Genomic DNA, 23676 nt, shown 5'->3' on the forward strand with positions numbered 1-23676 from the left:
CAGAAGTGTTGGCTTCTATGTTTTCCCACCAATAAGTTAATACACATAATTTTCTTTATGGCATTTATAATATGACACTATTTAAATTTTTTATTTATAGAAAAAACCGATTATAGTTGTAGGCTGCAGCTGCTCCATTTAGTATTTGTTATTTTTAAATGATGTTTTTAAAAGCTAATTTAATATTCAAATCTGGCATTTGGCATTAGTTATTTCTAAATGATACCTGTAAAAACTATTTTAATATTTAAATCATTTAGCATTTGTTATTTTCAAATCATTCTTTTCAAAACTATTTTAATATTCAAATATTGTATTTGGCATTCATGACTCAATATTATATTTATGTTTGTTTAGCTGCTATATTAAAAATTAAAATAAATATTTATGTTTGCTTAGCTGCTATAATATTTATATTTGCTTAGTATTATATTTATTGCTAATATACAAGGGATGGAATTTCACTATAAAATATTTAATATTGAAGAAATATCAATAAGATAAAAATGATTATTTATTGTAAAAAATAAAATTGAAAAATATAATCTCTAACTTAATTATTAAAAATTAGAAATGTAAACTTGAATACAGTTTATAAATTATAAATTTACTTTTAAAAATCAACATCTAAACTTATTTTTTTAATTTATTAAAAATATAATACCTCTATTGTAATCTGTATGTTTAAATTTTGATTATGTTTTAATTATATGAGTTTTTAGAGAACACAAGTATTTGACATTATAGTCATTCTTTTAAATTTTGGAAATTGTAAATTATGCATCACTTTTTGTATTTGCAAATTGCAAACTACTACGGTGTATGTTTACATTTAACTAATGTCATTGATAATTAGATGCTATAGTATGATTAAGTTATTCATGTATGCTTACCAATCAAAATTCTTACTCATATAGCTTTATTGATTGATTTCAATTTTTTTATTATTTTATGTCATATATATGTACATATATGTTGAAAAATATGTATAGTCGAACCTAATGTCGAACCTCATACGAACCTCATCGGAAAATTCGAATTTGAATCGAACCTAATCGTTGCGGAACTCGAATTCGAACCCGAACCGTGTGACATAGGTTGTGACTTAAAGGAGAATGGAACACAGACGTGTATAGTGAAAGAAACACAGCTTTGTAGTGACAATTATTTCATGTTTTTAAGGATGGCCAATATACAGGTCTATTGAACACACGAGTGCAGTTGAAATTTACAGCTGGGTGATTGGGACGCCTAAACTGTGATGACAGTCTGACAAGAGTTTGACTTAAATATTTTAATCAAGATTCAAGACAATGATTATTTCTGATGCTCGTTTACAGACAGCTACAATTCACATTTCAAATCTGTGAAAAATGAAAAAACTTTTTGTTGTAGATCAATGATAACAACATTTGCCCATACAAATTTTGCTGTTTCAGGGGTATTTGAGGCAATAGTTTTCTTATTTGTTATGGGAACTTGTATGCCTTGTGCATTTATATTAATAAGTTAAAACATGCACCATCTTTCATCCAAGCGGGCATTCTGTTTTATTTTTCCTCTACATTTGTGCAAAAGTATATGGCTTCGGTAAATGGTAAATTTTAGCTGATCACTGTCACTTTGACCAATTTAGAAGGTGTAGGTGTTTCGTAACTATAGTTCTTTTGGTTAATGCTATACAAGTGCATTATGATACAGGTAAAATGTTCCTTATATTTCTCTTCACTGTTAATTGCAGCTTAAGCGCACATTTCCAAAGAAGCGAATTCCCCCAGCTCCACCAAAGCATTCATTTTTGAGAATTAACTCCAGCCAGTCACTCCTTCAAGAGGTGAGCTAGATTATTCTCTCAGTTATATCTTTTATCTCTGTTGAGTCATAGATGCTGCATCATTTTCTATAGGTTCCATATTACTTCGTGGTATTTTTTTTATACCCTTTCTTTATAAAAGAAAAATAGTTCTAGTAATGTGGCATGTTAAAAAATGTAATTTGAGCAATTGAAAATTTAACAAATTCATTGTCTTCGCAAGGGACCTTCTACAATGCTTTAAGAGAGGCTTGGTATGTTATGAGGGGCTCCTGCAAAACCTGGGATATCCAAGGACTTATACTAATTCTTTTTCCATGAAATTATGGTCCTTGTATGAGTTTGCTGTCCTGAAGTATCAGGAAACAACCCTCTTATATCTTCAGGGATTTCAAGGCTCTTGACACTTGAATTTTGGGCTGCTTTGTTCACCCCGCTCCTGTTCAGCAAGTAGAGAAACAAGCCTTTGAGACCTTGTGGAGTATCTCCTAGATGTATTTTGAATTTTCTTCTTGTGCAGTTGCCAGACGAGTTCTTAAGATGAGACTTTGGTTTTTGACTCATCAAGTGTCATGAAGCATATTCTTCTTAATTAGGGAAGTGGAATTTATTCCTGGCAATGACACCAAAATGTTATCACCCATGCCCTTAATTTTAGTGATAAAAAGTCTTATGCACAAGTAAGGTCTACTCAATGTCAACATGGCAGCTCTTTAAAATCACTTTTGGTTGGCTCTCCTCCAGCACAAGGGGGGAATCCTTAAGAAACCTTGACCTTATGTTATGACAAGCACAAAGAATGGCAATTTCTGTTCTTATGCTTGAATAAATTTCAGATTTGTTAACAACAATAGAAAAGTTGTTTTTATAATTTTTTAGAGGTGGTTGAAAGGAATATCAGTCCCTAGAATGTTTTTGGGCATATGGAGTCTATAACGCAGCAACTACAAACTTCTTTTTAATGAGATTAGGAACGAATGCAGCTGCAACTAACAACCTACTGCAGTCCTATCTTGCTGTTCACTAATACAGAAAATTCTTATGAAAAACTCAAATTAAGGAGAAATTCTAAACATGCACGAGGGTGTGTTTATTGATAGATATACAAATTTGCATTCAGCTTGAATGAAGAATGGATTTACAATATTAATAAAATTATCTTATCTTATCTAGCAACAAACACATGCATAAAAAGGGGATAAAGTTAAATCACAGTTCAGCTCTTTTAAATAATGGAGCAATGTTGCCTGGGGTTCAGCCTTTTATAACACATTTGATGCTAGTATTTTCCAGCATTAATCTTCAGCAAATTGAGTCCAAACACATATGCCTCAAGTTTCTATTAACCTTCAATAAATTCCAAACATTGGTCTGTAGTGTTCTCACAAACTTTCAACAACCCAAAACAATAGGAGGAGCTTCTCGTACATAGAGAACAAGTTCAAAACATCCTCAAATTAAACAATAATATCTAAATGTGAGATCCTAGATCTCTCCTTGGATACCATAAACTAATACTATTCTCTAACCAATTCTTAGTAGACAAGTTAAAAATAGATAAATAATGATAGATGAGAAGTGGGAATGTGTCATGTCTCCATCTCATGAAAGGCATCTCTCCAACAAGATAAGTTGACCAAAGAAGCTCCAATGTTCCCTCTTCCACCTTGAATCTCTCCAAGAGGAGAGATCCATTGAGGGCTACAAATATGCGTGTCAAAAGGTCTCAAGAAGTGGATCATCCCACTAGAAGATGGAGTGAAACCTCTTAAATGGTAACAACTTGCCAAGAATAGTCCCAACAACTAGGACATCTCCTCAGGTATCTCAACTAGCTTACTTTCCAAATCACAACCACTGTCAAATCAAGGACAAAACCAAGATCCACAAATAAGGGAATCATGAAACAATGTGCCAACATAGATCCACGTACTTGGTGCTACAAATAATCTTAAGATCCACAGTATGAGGGGATGGCCCCATCAAAATCTGTGCTAATATGTGATCAATCATCAATCCTCATGTTAGAAGGCAAGAAATAAGGGAGTGCTCTACCTAAACAAGTGGTCATGTTCATCAATACACAATCCATATGCAAAAGCTGCCGCATTAGTGATGGTGTTCATTCAAGAAAGCTCCAAGTACAAGGCATCACCCAACATATAACTATTTAAGGGGTCATTTTAACATAGAAACTTGTGTCGAGTGCGGAGTGCTTGCTCTTTTGGATGAGTCAACATATAACAAATATACGATGAATATGCTAGAAGCACCCATATGAACTAGGGCACTCAACAACCAAGGTGGAGACCTCATGAAAGTCATTAGAATAGTCACTAGAAAGACGATTCACCATTGAAATGTATGCAAGATGAGTAGTGCACCACCAAGAAGCTAATAAACATGATAAGTAACCCTTGGATAAGGGGAATGCATATTCTCAGTCAAGGCACTGAATAACATCAACCACATGATAGTACAATCTCCAAGCTAGACAATAGTGCCGATTATAAATGTGTGACAAATGTGCAATCAAATGACTATCACTAGAATGCTTCAACACCTGCTTAGGTGGTTAATAGATAAATTGTCACATGGGAACTTGGGAAGAAATTTTATGAAAGTGTGCATAAATAGGGTGCCCCTCATCTGTCAAATGCTCCATCAATATCATCCTTCAAGCCTTTAACATATGTGATGAGAATCACAAGCATGACTTCAGTGTGATGACAACCTATTCTAGAGACTAGCTTCAAAATAGTTAAGAGGAAGGATACTTTTAGCTAGGCATATTACTAAAATTCTCACACATCCCAGATATGAGCTTGTGGAATACTTCCAAGCTACACATTTCAACAAAGTGCCCAAGAGAAAATCCAGTCACAAGAGAAAAAATGCCAAATATAGGCGCCTATAGGGTTACCACACTTTTATAATAGATCAAGAAGATGAAATGATGCAAATGGGAACTTGAGTTGTGCATCTCAAGTGAGGTGTCCTCTAAAGAGGAGTTATAGGTCCGCATAGCTAGGACACTCACCCCAAGAAGGTTATTGACTGTATATATGAAGTCTAACTAAATTGGCCTTGGCTACAAACCTAGTATACATTGATTGAAATAAAATATGGCCAAATTACACCATTAATTCCATTGGGTTGTTGAGGATGAATGAGGGGACCAAGAGGTACATTCCCCATCTGAGCCATCAATCACCATGAAAGGGTATGCATGGGTGGGTGATATCCTCCGGGGTTTGGCTGGGGATGAGCAGTCTGGCTGCATGATTCTGGGGGGTATGAAATCAAGTTGAGGTCATTTGATTTAAATGAAGGGTATAATGTTCGTAATATATTAGTACCTAGATTTTCTTCATGAGTATGGAGATTATTGATGTGTACCCCAAGTATGTCTTGCTTGCCTTACCTCGTCTTTTACAAAATTCCATCAGAAATCCACATCCTTAAAATGGGCACCCTTGGTCACTCATACAATTTATTATATTCATCAAATATTCCTTTTGAGGCACACATTATATTTGGTAGTTTGTGGATGTTCATCAAACAAACTTAAGAGATGCTGGAGGTTTTTTGGTGCAGGATTTCCTTGGTGCACAAATAATTTTGTCTTTGATTTACACATTTGGAGCACTACTTATCATAGCTTATTCACATAAACAAAACTACTTTCAAATAATTTTATTTCATCGCTGTCAGAGCCAGTCGGATCTTCCAGTTCATGGGTAACTATACTTTTCAGCTATTCGAGAAACGATGTGAGAATTTCTCTGTGAAGCTACTTCTTCAGAAAACTATTTCTAATTATTCCAGGGAAGGTGGGGGAGTTTTTCCATGAAATTATTTCCTCAGAAAAAAGTACTCTTTTCAGCTATTATTTTCTTTGAACTGTAAGCTTTATTACTAACCGCCATGCAAATTATTCTCTGAATAATTGGGATCGCTTTATAAGGTCAGTGATGGTATATAAACTGTCAAGCAAGATCTGTGATAGTAATTTTCTTTATTTGGTTTTGGGCATCTGCTGCAGATCATAAGAGATCCTCTGCGTTAACTTTTATCAAATACTTGTTTGAATATCTCTCAATGAATATGAATCTTGAGAACTACTTTATTGATGTCTATAGATGCTGAGAATTGCTGTATTTAAAGCTTTGAAAAGTATAGCTATCTTTTTTCTTTAAACTTCACCAGGTCTGTATTTGCTGCAGACGTGCTGACAGTTTATTTACTATGATGAATTTTAGAAGAGTGATCCTCTTTGTGCCTGAAACATAAATAAAGATAACTACATTGGATTGTTGAAAGTTAATATCTGATTCGTTACTACACTTGGGCTATATTTACATGAAAGTTTCGTACTGTGCATTAATTTTTATATGACATATTTTGCATGTCATGAAGCTGATAATTTATAATACAAAGTCAGGAACATCTGATTACAGTTGGCTGAAATCACTGCAGAGGCGGCGTGCATTAGAAGAATGGATGTGGAAGGTTTTTTCAGATGTTGACATATCACGAAGTGCCCCAGTAGCGTCCTTCATTGAATTAGAGGCTGCTGCAAGATCAGGTACATTTTGATTTTCTTCTCTACACAATGTACTTGTGACTTGTTTTAAAGACAAATAGGTGCATTGCCCTTTGATCAATTCATTGAAAGTGAAAAACCACGAAACCTCAACTCTGCATTAATATAATTTCTTCAAAGTAGCTAAAATCTCACAAAGTTGAGACAATGGTGGAAATATTTCTCTGCTTTATTTCGAAAAATCGACACAAAATGAGGCCTTTAATACTTACGAGATAGAATGGTTGTCGAATAAAATTTTCCTATTTTGTTTGAACTTTTTTTTTTCTGTTCTGTTTTTAAATTTTCAGAATTCTGTTGAACAAAAGTGATTCTGCTGCCATATACCAGAGTCTTGATACCTGAAGCTTGACACCTGAATCCTCAGTAATTATGAACTCGAAAGAAGTTTGTAAAGGTCCAACTTCTTTATCAACAAAAACATCTCGGCTAAAGCTCACCTCATCAATGTCAGTATCAACCAACTTGTAAGCCTTATGAGTGTCGTTGTACCTTGTAATCATCAACTTCTTTCGCTGTGCCTCTAACTTGGTTCTTTTCTCAGCTGGAATCCAAGTGTAGCAGTAGAACCCAAGACTTTAAGATGACGTACTCTTGGATCTCTTCTAGACCATGCTTTCTTTGGGGTTTTCTGCTTGACTGCCATCGTGGGAGATCTATTTAATAGGTGTCAAGTATATTCCTGTGAACACTTTCATGGCCCTGTTACCTACCAAAATGTGTAAACCCCATAGGAGAAAACTTTTCTCCTTCATTTGACAGCCAACCGGATAGCCTACCAGCCAACGTCCCTTGACAACCATTATTTGACGATGATATGCCATGTGCCTCTTCCATTTGCATCAACCATATACCTTCACCCATCTGACATTACCATTTGGATGAAGATGGGCTACTATTCAAAAGGTACTTAGATCATTTTGCAATTGGTCGCTTATACTTGTTTGTTTTGAGCATTTAGTATGGATGAAGGGGTGATCTGGAAGATTGACCAATATTGAGTTCTCTCACCTTATTAAGGGGGTTAATCTTTAGCCCTAGTCTAGTGGGACCTTCCTTAAGGCCTTGAGGTCATAGGAGAGGCACTACTTGGAGAACCCGGATTGAGATAGCATGTTCATTATCCAACATTATCCCCTATACCATATTTGACAATTTCTATCACACATGACAAGACTGATATGGAATATCCATCCTTTGGGTTTAACTTGTCATTGGTTCTTTGGGATTTGGCACCCATATGTCCACACACCTTGGGTAGGGTCGGAAAACTATTGCCTTGGAGGTTGATGCAGATAAAAGAATGTAAAAGCATATCATGGAAACAACAAAAGAAAAAGAAAACCAAAATGTAAAAGATGGCCAGGGATATAAGTTAGCACGTGGACAAAAGCCAAGCATGAGCTCTACCCTCCTCATTAGCCATCACCTGATTCTTGAGCAGTGATGCTCTTTTATATCAAAAGGAACCCTTGTGTGTCCCAACTAGGATGAGTGATAAACTGTCTAATCTGAAGGGGTAATATAAATGCTACATGATAAAGAGCAAGCTCTTACCTTTGAGCTATATGCGATAATAAAAAGCATTATGAAGAAGTAAAAGGTGCACAAGAGGGGTGGAAAAAGCAGGTCGAGCAGGGTAACTCATTCCTCTACGATTGTGCCTTTCTTCACATTCATATGTTCGGGATGTGGACACTGCATCAATGAGTCCCCTTGACCATGGCACTTGGCCATGAAGCCTTTTCCCCTCCATTATCATAAATTTACGGTAACAGCTATTGATGTTAGTTTCTATAGCATCGGATGTGTTCTAGTCATGAAATTTGGTGGAGATGCTAGAATACATGAGATCTCCAAAACCCAAAAATCGTTTTTAGAAATTCCACTTAGAGATGGTTTAATTAGATTATTAGTCTATTTTTAAATATTTCCTAAGTTTAAACTTAGGGAATATGGCTAATTAATTAGAATTAATTAAGTCAAGGTGCGAATCATCTAGAAACTCACAAGGATCGACTCCAAGATGATCTTATCCATTGATTAAGTTTTAATCTTGGCCGTTGGTGCTCCAACAATGGATTATAAGAGGAAGTTGATGGACCCTTGGAGAAGATACCCCAGAACACCAGAAGTTCGATTTCCTTGGTAGATCGATTTCTAGAGTAGAAGCAGTTAGTTGCTGTTGGAATTTCTAAGTCTAACTGTTAGAAATCCTTCCTGTCTTTTTGATTTATTTCTTCCTACTTGTTATGTTAATTGACAAGTTATTTACCATGTAAACACTGAAAATAAATACAAGTATGGTCTCAACACGTACAGAACATCAACTGAAGGAAAAAACAAGCACACAAGTGACACTGTTATTTTTGGACTAATGTCGTCGTAAAATCCCAATGCGAGAAAACTGGTGCAGCTATCTGAGGGTTTTATTATTAAGCAGTTTCAGAATACAATCTGGGTGCTAGAAATGGCTCACTTAACAGAGAATGCCTTCGGTAGTAGTACCTCTTAGTCGGAGACAGATATCAGCCCCACGAAATCTCCCAGTGTCAACCTCGAGGGTCAGCGTCAACCTCTCTAGCCCAGCGTCTGCCCAGTGTCAGCCTATCTGGCCTAATGTCAGCCTCTTTGGGCTCTGCGTCAGCTTCTGGAGCCTCTGTGTCTCCCACGCAGGCTTTGCGCAGCGCTTGGCTGCCTCTACGTGGCCTCTGGTTGCTTCTACCGTCTACGTGGCCTCTAGCTGGCTCTGCGTCAACCCTCTCTTGGCTTCTGCATTGATGCTCCTAGTACTATCTCTGCTTCTCTGTTAGTGCATTCACTGCCCCTCTGCTGCAACGCTGATCACTCCTTCTATTTCCTCAGCAAGCCTTGCCCTAGAAAATCGAATTCTTGATCAACTCGGTGTGTTTTCCAAGTGACCCTCAAGCCTCCTCTTATACTTTTCTCGTTGAAATTTCAATGGCCGAGATTAAGTCCCTAATCAACGACTAAGATTAGATCTGGCTTGATCCATGACTTTTGGACCATTCTAACTCAGTTTTATATTAATTCACATTAATATTTTATTTTCCCTAAGTTTAGACTTAGGGACTCCATTAAAAATATTAATTATTTTAATATCTCCCAAACTGGTTAGATTCTGCCCAAACCATTTCTAGGTATTGGAGATCTCATGTGCTTTAGCCTCTCCACCAATTTTCGTGGCTAGAGCACATTCGATGCTACCCGAAATCAACACTCCCTCTTAGCGAGGATTGTGCTCTAGTAATACTCCTCACTGAGCATCAGTCCTTGTGTTGATGCTAAGTCTCTCTGCCCAACATCTTCTGCACTTCTGCATCCTGTACTGCTACCCATGGCCCTGCCACTGCTACTGCTGCATCTGTATGACAACTCCCTCTGCATCCATGCTGCTGCCCATGGCCCTGCCACTGCCACTGTTGCATCTGCACTGCAACCCCTCTCATCATGTTGCATCATGCTGCCCATAACACTGCCACATGGTAACTGTTGCACTACAACTCAGTGACTGAGAAGTAAGTAACTGATCTCCCAACTCTGACATCTCCGTCAGGCTAGAAACGCTGCCGATGCTGAAGCTCCCTGTCACTGACAAGTGCTCCCTCTCTGACCTCTGCATTGCTGCAACAACTCTGTGCATCTCGCATTGCTGCCTCACGCTGTCCTCAGACTCCTGCACTGTAGCTCCCTCTGTTGCTCCATCCACATCCGCCAGTCCTGCTACTCCTCTTCGGGGCTCCCATAGCAAGGTATAATTCAAGAGGTTGGGTAGCTCGAGGATCCTGCCCCCCATCGCCTGTAGTCCGTCTGATTACAACTCGATGTCTCCCCACTTCCTCTCAAGTGGCGCATGAACACTCATGGCACAATCATCATCTGTCTCTACTTCTTTCTCCGCCCTTGCTGGCACAACCTTGGCCTCAGAAGCCTCTCCCTTGCTTTTCTTCCTCGGACATTGGCTCGCATAGTGACCCAGTTCCCCACAGTGGAAACATTTGACCTTGGAGAGGTCCTTCTTTCGTTTCTCCTGCTTTCCCTCAGATGCTAGGGCAACATCCTCCTCTTCCTCCTTCTTGATTCTGACCCCCTTGCCACTGCTTCCCGCCTTGGTTAGCCTTTTGATCTCTTCTTGACGAAGAGCCGCCCACAGTTCCTCCCATTGCGGAAGGGTCGACTTGCCTAGTATGCTTTGGACAAATACCTCCCAATCCTCTGAGACTGCGTTCAATGCGGTCCTCACCAACATCTCCTCATCTGGCGTGGCCCCTATGGAAGTCCACTGATCCCGAATCTTGTTCAATCGATTGAGGAAAGTGTCTATCTGTTCTCCCTTTTGCATCTAGTATGACCGCAACTGATTTTCTAGAAGCATCTTCCTCTGCACAAAAGTATGCTGATACAATTTCGTCAAGGCCTCCCACATCGGATTTTTTGTGTCCTTTTCAGCAATATGTGGTACTACATGGTCCTTGACCCTGTCAAGGATGATGCTCTTGGCCCTCGCCATTGCCTTCTCGTACTTTTTGTTCTCAGCCGTGTCAATTGGGATCGCTATCGTGTTCAAGGCGAAGTGCTTGAGACGATTCCTGTCGAGAACGGACAAGATCCTGACTTTCCAGAGTACGAAGTTTGAGGCTTCGTCCAGTCTATCCTGATCTCTTACCCCATTCATTGCCATTTCGCTTTTCCTCTTTCGACTCTTCCGAGTCTCACTACTTCCCTCCTGGAAGTTCTCGTTTGACTCCCTCTGAGCCTTGATTTCTCTCCTGAAAACCTCTCTGCCAATGTCGAGATGCCCCCACTTCAATCATTAGTGCAGCTGCACCACTGATCTAGATTTCTTGGCTAGAAATCATTGGCAACAACTCCCTCCTCCTTGGTCTTGCACTGTTAGGTATTATTCAGACTACAATACCTCACCAGCTTCACTCCGCAACTTACCCACAACCTCCTATGTCCCAACAAACTTAAGGTTAGAGCCTTTAGGCTCTGCGCAATCCCGGCACCAACAAAATCCGCACCTCCTGGCCACGGGTGTCAATCCTTCCTAACTAAGAAAGGTGACTAGGCACTCCGTAGGTTAGGTCTGCTCCTCTTTGCCACTGCGCTGATCCTCTTCCCGGCTTGAACTGATGACGTAGGCACTGCATCACCCCCTTGCTTGCTGCTTTTCAGCTATGAACAACTTTTGTCACTCGTGACAACTGTTTCTGCTGCTGCTGCTCTACTCGGCTGATGCCCTCAGTTATCTTGTGATCTGCAACCACGCTCTAATACCATATTGGAATTTCTAAGTCGAATTGTTAGAAATCCTTCCTATAATTTTTGATTTATTTCTTCCTACTTGTTCTGTTAATTAACAAGTTATTTACCATGTAAATACTGAAAATAAATACAAGTACAGTCTCAACACGTACAGATCATCGACTGAAGGAAAAAACAAGCACACAAGGGACACTGTTATTTTTGGACTAATGTCACTAGAAAAACCTAATGCGGGAAAACCGGTGCAGCTATCGAGGGTTTTATTATTAAGCAGTTTCAGAATACAATCTGGGTGACAGAAATGGCTCACCCAACAGAGAATGCCCTCGACAGTAGTACCTCTTAGCCGGAGACAGATATCAGTCACAATCTGCCACACAAAATTTCCCAGTGTCAACCTCTAGGGTTTGCGTCATCCTCTTTGGCCCAGCGTATGCCCAGCGTTAGCCTCTCTGGGCTATGCGTGAGCTTTTGGAGCCTATGTGTCTCCCACGCTGGCCCTCCTTAGGCTCTGTGCAACTCCTCGCTGCCTTTGCGTGGCCTCTGGCTGTTTCTGCGTGGCCTCTAGCTGGCTCTGCGTCAACCCTCTCTCGGCTTCTGTGTTGATGCTCCCGATACTATCTCTGCCTCTCTTCTACTGCATTCACTGCCCCCCAGTTGCAACTCTGATCACTCCTATTTCTTCAGCAAGCCCTGCCTCAGAAAATCGAATTCTTGATCAACTCTGTGTGTTCTCCAAGTGACCCTCAAGCCTCCTCTTATACTTTTCTTGTTGACATTTCAACGACCGAGATTAAGTCCCTAATCAACGACTAAGATTAGATCTAGCTTGATCCATGACTTTTGGACCATTCTAACTCAGTTTTATATTAATTCACATTAATATTTTATTTTCCCTAAGTTTAGACTTAGGGACTCCATTAAAAATATTAATTATTTTAATATCTCCCAAACTGGTTAGATTCTGCCCAAACCATTTTTGGGTATTGGAGATCTCATGTGCTTTAGCCTCTCCACCAATTTTCGTGGCTAGAGCACATCCGATGCTACCCCAAATCAACACTCCCTCTTAGCGAGGACTGTGCTCTAGTAATACTCCTCACTGAGCATCACCCTGATCATCTGGCATCGGTCCTTGTGCGGATGCTAAGCCTCCCTACCCAACATCCTCTGCATTGTTGCATCTTGTATTGCTACCCATGGCCCTGCCATTGCTGCATCTGTACGACAACTCCCTCTGCATCCGTGCTGCTGCGCATGGCCTTGCCACTGCCACTGCTGCATCTGCATTGCAACTCCTCTCATGATGCTGCATCGTGTTGCCCATAGCACTACCACTGCTAACAACTGCACTGCAACTCAGTTACTGTGAAGTAAGTAACTGATCTCCCAACTCTGACATCTCCATCAGGCTAGAAACACTCCCGATGCTGAAGCTCCCTCTGTCATTGACAAGTGCTCCCTCTCTGACCTTAGTGTTGCTGCAACAACTCTGTGCATCTCGCACTGCTGCCTCACGTTGTCCTCGGACTCCTGCACTGTAGCTCCCTTTGTCGCTCCATCCACATCTGTCTCTACCGACATCCGCCAGTCCTGCTACTCCTCTTCGAGGCTCCCGTAACAAGGTATAATCCAAGAGGTTGGGTACCTCGAGGATCTTGCCTCTCATCGCCTGTAGTCCGTCTGACCACAGCTCAATGTCTCCCCACTTCCTCTCAAGTGGTGCATGAGCACTCATGGCACAGTCATCATCTGTCTCTACTTCTTTCTCCGTCCTTGCTGGCGTAGCCTTGGTCTCAGAAGCCTCTCCCTTGGTCTTCTTCCTCAAACACTGGTTCGCATAGTGACCCAGTTCCCCATAGTGGAAGCATTTGACCTTGGAGAGGTCCTTCTTCTTCCGTTTCTCCCGCTTTCCCTTAGATGCTAGGGCAACATCCTCCTCTTCCTCCTTGATTTTGACTCCCTTGCCGCTGCTTCTTGCCTTGGTTAGCCTTTTGATCTCTTCTTGACGAAGAGCTGCCCATAGTTCCTTCCAATCTGGAAGGGTCAACTTGCCCAGTATGCTCTGGACAAATACCTCCCAATCCTCTGAGACTGCATTCAATGCGGTCCTCACCAACATCTCCTCATCCGGTGTGGCCCCTATGGAAGTCAGCTGATCCCGAATCTCCTTTAATCGACTGAGGAAGGTGTCTATTTGTTCTCCCTTTTGCATTTGGTATGACCACAACTGATTTTCTAGTAGCATCTTCCTTTGCACGAAAGTATGCTAATACAATTTCGTCAGGGCCTCCCACATTGCATTTGCCGTGTCCTTTTCGATAATATGTGGTACTACATGGTCCTTGACCCCGTCAAGGATGATGCTCTTGGCCCTCGCCATTGCCTCGTACTTTTTGTTCTCAGGTGGGTCAACTGGGATCGCTATCGTGTTCAAGGCGAAGTGCTTAAGACGATTCCTGTCTAGAATGGAAAAGATCATGCCTTTCTAAACTACAAAGTTTGAGGCTTCGTCCAGTCTGTTCTGATTTCTTACCCCATTCACTGCCATTTCGCTGCTCCTCTTTCGACTCTTCCGAGTCTCATTACTTCCCTCCTAAAAGTTCTCGGTATGACTCCCTCTGAGCCTCGATTTCCCTCTTGGAAACCCCTCTGCCAATGTCGAGATGCCCCCACTTTGATCATTAGTACAACTGCACCACTAATCTAGATTTCTTGGCTAGAAATCATCAGCAACAACTCCCTCCTCCTTGGTCTTGCCCTGTTAGGTATTGTTCTGACTACAGTACCCCACCGGCTTCACTCCGCAACTTACCCACAACCTCCTATGCCCCAACAAACTAAAGGTTAGAGCCTCTAGGCTCTGCGCAACCCCGACACCAACAAAATCCACACCTCCTGGCCACGGGCGACAATCCTTCCTGACTGAGAAAGGTGACCGGGCACTGCGTAGGTCAAGTCTGCGCCTCTCTGTCACTGTACTGATCCACTTTTCGATTGTGGTGTGGAAGAGAAAAACACACACAACAGTGGGAAAATTTCTATCAGGGGATCTCTAGTTTAGAGATCTAATTTTTCCAGTTGCAGATTGGCAGTGGTTGTGAGTAGATCTTCTCACTCCAAAAGGGAGTGCGAGTAGCAGATCGAGCAGCCGAGCAAGGAAGAGAGGGTGATTTCGGGTTTATTTTCTCCAGTTTAGAGTTTCTATATTTTTACAGCTTTGGAGGGATGACCATATGATATTTCCAAAAGAGGCTGTGTGAGTTAGCTAGAATGCAGATCTAGGCAGTAGATCAACTTCCAGTTGCCAGAGACAGGTGCCGGAGGAAGTGTTAGTTGCAAAGAAAGGAAGTGTCCCAACCAAGGACTAGGCTCGATAGGAGATAGTGGGGCACCAGATCTAGGAGGAGGAGGAGTATGAAACTCCAGCGTGCCAGATGGGCAGGGTCCATTGAGGAGTCCACCTCATGGATCATTACCTGGCTATGGGGGCCCGCAGTATTTAGTAGCAGGTTGGATCAATGTCAGAAGATGCAGTCAAATGCCAGAGTGACACTTGCAAACTAGTTGCAGTCAGATGCTGGGAAGCGCAATGTAGAGTGGCACAATGCAAAGTCAACAACAACACAAATTCTTCAGACAATGCAAAGGCTAGTAGCAATCAGGGCTTAGGAGACAGATGCATCATACTGAACAAAGTTGATTCAATAATTTACTATTTTGGATGTTTCTCAGGTGCAGATGTTGCAGTTGCAACAACAACAGATGAGAGGGTTGCCGTGCAAATGCAGTGTTGGCAGTAGTACAACAGGGTCAACAACAACACATAGGCAACATCAGAGATGTGCAGTGGTCGGTGGGCAGTGGCAAGGAGTCACAGTGGCCAGACATCAACAACGTGACAAGAGGTGATACAGAGACAAGGTATTGTGGCAGAATGTATAACACTAGAGAGAACACAGTCCTCGCTAAGAGGGAGTGTTAGTTTCTGTAGCATTGAATGTGTTCTATCCACAAAATTTGTTGGAGAGGCTAGAATACAACGGATCTCCAAAACCCAGAAAGCATTTTTGGAAATTCCACTTAGAAATGGCTTAATTAGATTATTAGTCGGTTTTTAAATATTTCCCAAGTCTAAACTTAGGGAATATGGCTAATTAATAAAAAATAATTAAGTCAAGGTGCAAATCATCTAGAAACTCACACAGATCGAATCCAACATGATCCTAGCCATTTATTAAGTTTTAATCTTGGCCGTTGGTGCTCCAATAGTGGATTATAAGAGGAAGTCGATGGGCACTTGGAGAAGATACTCTAGAACACCAGAAGTTCGATTTCCTTAGCAGATCGATTTCCAGAGTAGCAACAGTCATTTGCCGGAGAGCTTGAGATTGAAGCAGTGAGTGAGGGGCAAGGACAATGAGTCTAGAGGAGATTTTCCAGATTCGGAGAGTTAGTAGCAAGAGGGTCGAGTTATTCCCAATGAGGCAGCGCAAAAGACTGCGTAGTTAGCTTCAAAGGACAATTCGATTTAGCTGAGGAAAAAATTGTTCTCAGTTCCAAAGGTTGGGTAGAAGGTTTAGAGTGTCGGAAAGGCGATTTCCTCAGTAGAGATAGGCATAATGACTTCATTAGAGGCAGTGCCGAGGTTGCTCATGGAAGAAGGGTAATTCCCTTAAAATAATTTTGCCCAAATTTACTTGTTTTTGGATTGCTAGTCAGACATCCATAGATTGTACTCAGATTTTCACACTGCATAATAATAAAAACCCTTACTGCTGGCGTTGAGTTTTCCAAGTTGGGTTTTTCCGGGGACAATTGTTCAAAAATAACGATGTCAATTTATATGTGTGTGCTAGTATTTTCTCAGATTGCAGCGCTATTATTTCCGTAGTTTTTATTTGTGAAAATCACAGTGGCGAACCGTTCAACAGATGTATGGCAGGTAGGGCAGGCTCCTTACCCATTAAGAAAAGGAAGAATGACGACAGCTGGCAGCTTGGTTGGTATCAGTGTCCTGCGATGCTCGGAATAAGACCAGACAGAGGAGTGGGTGGGTTAACGGGCCGAAGCGAAACTAATTTGGTATTTGCCATAGCAAACTGCAAATAAATTGTTAAATAAAATTAACAATTAGGAAAATAATTTCGAGTTGTTTTGATAGATGAAATTTCCACAATTGATTGAGGGGTTGACCTCGAAACTGTCACTTCCCCTTAAGGGTTGGAAACACCTAATAGTGTCGACCACTAGCCACCTCTATTAAGGTAGGGAACACCTTTACAAGACTTGGTATCCAATACAGACCTTACTGGCTATCCAATACAGAGAATCTGACTGATAGAGAGATGAGTGAGATATACCTCACACTATCACTGGCGATCCAGTATTGATCCAGTGACTAAATGGCTAGCTCCTAGCTGTGTCTGCGCAGTTTCTATGCAATCATTGCGCCGCTCTACGTCACAGCTAGAGGGGACTACGTCACTCCTTCTCGCTGATCGCTTTGCCTCTGGAACTTATACTTTTTGCCCTCCCGGTCTCACACCTCGACTTTTGACTCTGAAACTTGATTCTCCAACAAATTCTGTATCTCCTCTCTGACTCTGCCTTGCCTCAGTGTCGCCCTACGCTGCCCAGCGTGGCTTTGTGCTGCGTCTTCTGGATCTCTCTCTGCGTCTTCTGCGATGTATCCCCGAATCAGGAAATCTTCCTTCAGAAACTATCCCTACCCCTCACTGTAAGAAATTAGTTCGATCACTTCTCTAGCAACTGCTACGCTGCCCTATCTGAGAAATTCAATCTCTTGATCTCTCTCCATGTGTTTTCGAAATGCCCATCAAACCTCTTTCTTATAATCCTCTAGTTGAGTAATCAACGACGCAGATTAGATTCTAATCAATGGCTTAGATCATTTCGACTTGATCCTTGTCTTCTTTTAGAAGTTTCATCCCCAGTTTAATTAATACCCTTTAATTATTTTAATTTCCTAAGTTTAGACTTAGATACCCTTAAAAATAATTAATTATTTTAATAAAACCTCCTTCGGGTGGAATTTCCTAAAACGATTTCTGGGTATTGTGGAATACATGTGCCTTAGCCTCCCTGCAAAATTTAAGGCTTAGAGCACATCCGATGCTACCAGAAATCAACGCTCCCTCTTAGCAAGGAATGTGCTCTAGTAATGCACCCTGCAGAAGCATCACCCTAATTCTGTAACATCTCCTTCTGCGTTGCTGATGTCTAGCGTCACTGCCCACCAACTATTGCGCCATTGTTGCATTTGTGCTGCTGCTAGCCCTGCCACTGCCAACACTGCATCTGCACTGCAACCTTCTCCAACTGTTGTTGCTGCTGCAATAGCAACATAAAAGAATCCAAAATACTGAATAAGTGTTCAACATGATGCATTTGTTGTTGGAGTTCTGATTGCTGCTAGTCTCTGCACTGACCCTATGAAGCCTCTGCATTGTTGCTGACTCTACTCTGTGCTAACTGCACTACTGCCAACTCTGTTTTGCACTGCTTAGTCTCTGGCGCTCCTAGCCACTGCAATTGTCAGTGCAATTCTCCTATGCACAAACTGACACTGGTCCATCATGCCACTTCTGATATGGACTCCCGTAGCAAAATATTGATCCAAGAGGTGGACTCCTTAAGGATCTAGCCATTTGCAGCTCTTTTGAACTACAATACTAGATCACCCCACCCTTCCCCTGGAGGTGTCTAGGCAATCATGGCAAACTCCTTGATCTTTGCAGCTGTAGCCTGCGGATCATGTTTCTCATCCTTGTCCTTCTTCTTGAGAGGACACTGCGTAGCATAGTGACCAAGTTCACCACACCAAAAACATTTGATCTTTGTGACGTTCTTCTTCCGCTTCTGCTGCTCCTGCTGCCCCTTAGATGCAAGAGTTGCATTCTCCTCCTCCTCCTTGGGCTTCATCCCACTGCTCCTAGTGCTGTCAAGTTTGCACTTAACCAAGTCTCGCTTCATCTCTTCTTGCTGAAGAGTGACCCACATCCCCTCCCATCCGACAATTTCTCTCTGCCCAGGATACTCTGGACAAATACTTGCCAGTCTTCTGAGACCGAATTCAAGGCCATCCTCACCATCTTGGTAGGTTGAGGTAATGATCCCACAACTACCAACAAGTTTCGAATTTCCTGAAGCTTTGCAAGAAACGAATCAATGCGTTCCCCCTTTTGCATTTGCGTGGATCTCATCTTCTGCTCCAAGTACACCTTCCGCTACTCGAAAGATCCCTGATATAATGTGGCCAAGGCATCCCACATCTCCTTGGTAGTCCCTTTGCCAACAATGTCACGTACAACATGATCCCTCACTCGATCAAGGATAAATTGTTAAAATTTGGGTACCAGAGGACAAGTGGTTCCCTAAGGCTTTGATCTTTGGTCTAGGGAAAAGTGTCCAAATTTATTTGTACTTTTCTCCTAAAGTGACTTTATAAGTGGTAAAGTCAATTTAATTTAGAAGTGACTTTATAAGTGGTAAAGTTACATTCTAATTTAAAAGTAACTTTATAAGTGGTAAAGTTACATTCTAATTTAAAGGTGACTTTATTAAAGTCAATGAAGAATTAGAAAGTGAAAAAGTGACTATGGAAATAAAAGGCTAAGTGGGTGAGTTAAAAAATAGAAAGTGAGAATTAAATGTACATTTATTCTCATTCTTAGATATAATTGAATCTCAACCATTAGATCTTAGGGTAACCCAAGAGGTCATTTAGAGAGTAAAAGGAGAAGAGAAGGGAAAAAGATCATTCATTCTTTCATGAGCATTTGAGAAAAAGAGAAGAGAGAGCAAGGAGAAAATTTCCGAGCAGTGAGGAAGTGAAGGAGAGCAGCAAGAAGACATTTCAACAAATCTGGGCAACAACATTTATTGGCACGCATCCCAAGGCAAAATTGTATAGTAGGAGAAAAGCACAGATATCGAGGAAGAGGGACAACAAAAAAATCGAGGGACAGCAAGGGCATGAACTTTGAGGTAGATTTGGGCATGAATTTCGAGGCAGCCGTAGCGTAGTTGGCTGGACGTCTAGCCTCAAACTGATCTCTGGTGAAGTCGTTCTGCCTCCTACTGACTGAAAAGATGATTCTTCGGCACTTTGGGACTCCTTCTCGACCTCTGGAATTGAAAACCTCTCTCTTTCTCAGCAAATCAATTTGCCTCTAGAGACTATTGCACTGCCCCAGCGTCAGCCTCTCTGTGGCCCTTCTGCTTCTCTGCAAATGCACTTGTTGCATCTGGAATGCCTTCTCCAACCTCATTGTCTCTACCCCTCTCTTACTGCTTCGATCTCTTCGACTCTCTCTCCGGCAACTGGCTGTTGCTACTCTGGAAATCAATTTGCCAATGAAATCGAACTCTACAATTGTATTCTCCATCACCACATCGACCTCCTCTTATAATCCACTGTTGGAGCACCAACGACCAAGATTAAAACTTAATCAATGGCGAGGATCATCTTGTAGTCGATCCGTGTGAGTTTTTAAACTATTTTTGCCTTATCTCAATTAATATTGATTAATCAACCATATTCCCTAAGTTTAGACTTAGGAAATATTTAAAAGCTCGGTTAATAATCTAATTGAGACACTTCTAGTCAGAATTTCTAGAAACAATTTCTGGGTTTTGGAGATCTCATGTATTCTAGCCTCTCCACACAATTTTGTGGCTAGAACACATTCAATGCTACAATAACTAACACTCCCTCTTAGTGAGGAATGTGTTTTAGTGTTGCAATTGCTGCCACAACACCCTGTCAACACCCTCAGCAGAGACAACTCAGGGCCAAGGGCCAAGCAGGATTCCGCCCAAACCATCAGACGATCGACCACATCCTTACTCTTCGTGCGGTGATCGAGGAAGCTAGGCATCGATCCTCTGAAGTGTACTGCTACTTTGTAGACTTCCGGAAGGCCTTTGACTCAGTCTCGAGGGAAGATCTTTTCCAGAGGCTAAGAGAGATTGCCTCGACTCTCTTAACAGCGATCATGCGCCTCTATGAGGTTGTCCTTGGCCGTCTACGCACAGTCGGTGGATGTCAGATTTCATCCGAAGCACCATTGGAGTCAAGCAAGGATGCCCCCTTTCTCTTACTTTATTCGGGATCTATATCGATGAGCTTGAGTCTTTCCTTCGGGAGCATATCCAGGATACAGATGGGTGTCTTCTTCACTAGGTCTTGATTTCCATCCTCCTCTTTGCAGATGATATTGCCCTGATTACCTCCTCCCAAGAAGGCCTTCAGAGACAGCTGGATGCTCTTGCAGCTTTTTGTGACCGGAGGCATCTAACTGTGAACTTGGGTAAAACCAAAGTGATTATCTTCAATGGAGTCAAGAAAACCTTGGACTTCCACTTCCTATTTAAAGGAGGAGAGATTGAGATTGTCAGCACCTATACATATTTGGGAGTTTAGTTTTCAGGGCCTCGCTTCAGCGTGCGACAAGCTCTTCAGCCTCGGATCAACAAAGGGTATGGCTCCCTAGCCCTTCTGGAGAGGCAGTGTTTCCGGCACCATTTCCAGGACATCTCGTCCAAAATGAGCATCATGGACACTTTGATTCGCCCCACAGTGCTTTACGGCTCAGAGATTTGGGGTCCCTCTCTCCTAGAGTTAGATTGGGCTTCAGCGGAGCGGGTCCAGACCCTCCTTTTGTGCTGTTTCATTAGGTGCAAGCAGACAGTTCCTCAACACATCATTCTAGCAGAGTTCGGAGCTCAACCTTTCCGCCTAGAGGTGATATTCAGGGTAGTGTCGCTCCTACACAGGCTCCGAGGCTTGGCAGACATGAGGAAGGGTCGTGATAGATACCCATATTTAGCATATTGCTCCTCGGAGAACATCCCCTATACGTAGACAGGCCGATCCAAATGTGTGTACACCGGTGTGACAAAGCTTCTGGAGGCTTCAGGAATCCAGATTGACCATCCCCCTCCTTTTCAGTACTCTCTAAATGCTCCAGGCCACTTCCTTCCCAATCAGCAAGAGTTGAATAAAATCATCAAGGAGGATATTTACAGACGATACATTCAGAACACATGGACCAATCCTCCCAATGGGTTGCGTCCAAAAATGGCCTTCTACGCAGAGCATTGCCTGGAGATCAGGGATGGGCTCATCATCAGACCCCAGTACATGTTCCAGCATTGGATGCATGCCCTTAGAATCCCCCTCGGGCAACTCAGAGTTGGGTCTCACAGACTCCGGGTGGAGACAAATCACCACATCGATAGGGCAGATAGAATTTTCCAGCTCTGTCACTTACAGGAGATAGAGACAGAGACACACTTCATCTTCGGATGCCCTGCTTACTACGAGATTCGAGGTTGTTTCCATTGTCTCTTCAGGTCTTCTCAGACTTTGACCAGCTTCCTCAGATATGTTGATCAGAGATGCCTTGCACTTTATCTCCAGGAGGCCTTCAGATTTCGGGCCCATTTTCTTCAGCCCCCCACTAGATTGGACACCACGCAGAAGATCACGGACTTCTTTAGGGCGCTACCATCAGCGCGGGGCACCAAAGGAACCATTGACCGACCCACAGACACTGAGAGCAGATCAGGGCGGTCTCGGGGGGCCGACCCACCAGACTGCACCAGTGCTCCAGGATTGGATCCACCCTTGGGAGGCACCCTAGAACCTCCAAGCGACAGCACAGTATGCCCACAAGACAACAATGTTTGACAAACTTCTCTCAGTTTTCTTCTCTTGACCTCGGATGTTAGGAGTAGGAACTGGGCAGGAGACTCCTCTCTGCCTTTGTTTCAAAGCCGAGAGCTTCTAGCTTCTACATTTACATTTACTTAGATTATAGATGTATTTCTGCTTTTTAAGAAATGTTAAAGGGGACCGTTTGGTCCACCGGCTTGGCATGATGTAGTCATTGTAACTAACAGTCCCATTGATCTATTATGGTCATTTGTTGGACATTAATAAAATTATCTTATCTTATCTTATCTTATCTACATCATCCCTTGTCACGCTGCTGATGTCTGGCTACTTCTGCCCACCAGCCACTGCGCAACTCTGATATGCGATGCATTTGTGCTACTACTGACCCTGCTGAACCGCTGCCAACAATGCATCTGCACTGCAACTTTGTTGTTGCTGCTACTGCAACATCTGCAACTGAATGACATCCAAAATTGAACCACCTGTCTTTAGTATGATGCATTTGTCACCCGAGTCCTGACTACTACTAGCATCTGCATTGTCACTGAGGAATTTGCGCTACTGCTGAATCTGCACTATGCCAATTGCACTGCTACAAACTCTGCATTGCGCCTCCCAACATGTCACTGCTACTAGTCTCTGCAACTGTCACTTTGGCATCTGATTGCTACTCAATAATGTGGGCCCTTGTAGCCAGATATTGATCCAAGAGGTGGAATCCTTAAGGATCTAGCCCATCAGTAGTGCTTTGGGGCTACATCACCAGGTCACCCCACCTCACTCCCTGAGGTATATCGATGAACATAGCTAAGTCTTCCTCCAAGCCTGGATGAAAGCCTATCGATCTTTGTAGAAGCTGCCTGCTGGTCTTGCTTCTCCTCCTTGTCCTTCTTCCTGAGAGGACACTAGGTACTGTAGTGATCAAGCTCACCACATCTGAAGCACTTGATCTTTGACAGGTCCTTCTTCTTCCTCCTCTGCTCTCCTTGTCCTTGAATGGGACCCTTAGATGCAAGGGCCACATTCTCCTCCTCCTTCACCATCTTCTGCCTGCTGTTGTTGCTGCCATTGATGGAGCTCTTTCTATAAAAGAGCTCATCTCAACTCCTCCTGCTGCAAATCAACCCACATCCTATCCCATCCTGGTAGTGTGTCTCTGCACAATATGCTTTGGACAAAAACCTACCACTCCTTAGAGACGCTGTTGAGAGCTAATCATACTAGCTCCATGGGTTGAGGCACTGCCCCAACAATTGAGAGTTG

The 23676-nt window shown here is 42.1% G+C and overlaps 1 protein-coding gene across 2 annotated transcripts in view; it reads left to right on the forward strand.

Moving 5' to 3' along the window:
• Positions 1–23676, forward strand: part of LOC149197348 (PX domain-containing protein EREL1-like) — a 195574-nt gene that overhangs the window by 90554 nt on the left and 81344 nt on the right. For both annotated transcript variants that reach the window (XM_089405830.1, XM_089405829.1), the window contains 2 exons: positions 1742–1834; positions 6293–6401. In XM_089405830.1, the coding sequence (XP_089261956.1) occupies positions 1742–1834; positions 6293–6401 (202 nt within the window). The remainder of the gene's footprint in view (positions 1–1741; positions 1835–6292; positions 6402–23676) is intronic.

This window comes from Pinus tabuliformis, chromosome 2_2, assembly GCF_031772625.1.
Source record: "Pinus tabuliformis cultivar Carrire ecotype Pingquan chromosome 2_2, CPIR1, whole genome shotgun sequence".
Taxonomy (NCBI): Eukaryota; Viridiplantae; Streptophyta; class Pinopsida; order Pinales; family Pinaceae; genus Pinus; species Pinus tabuliformis.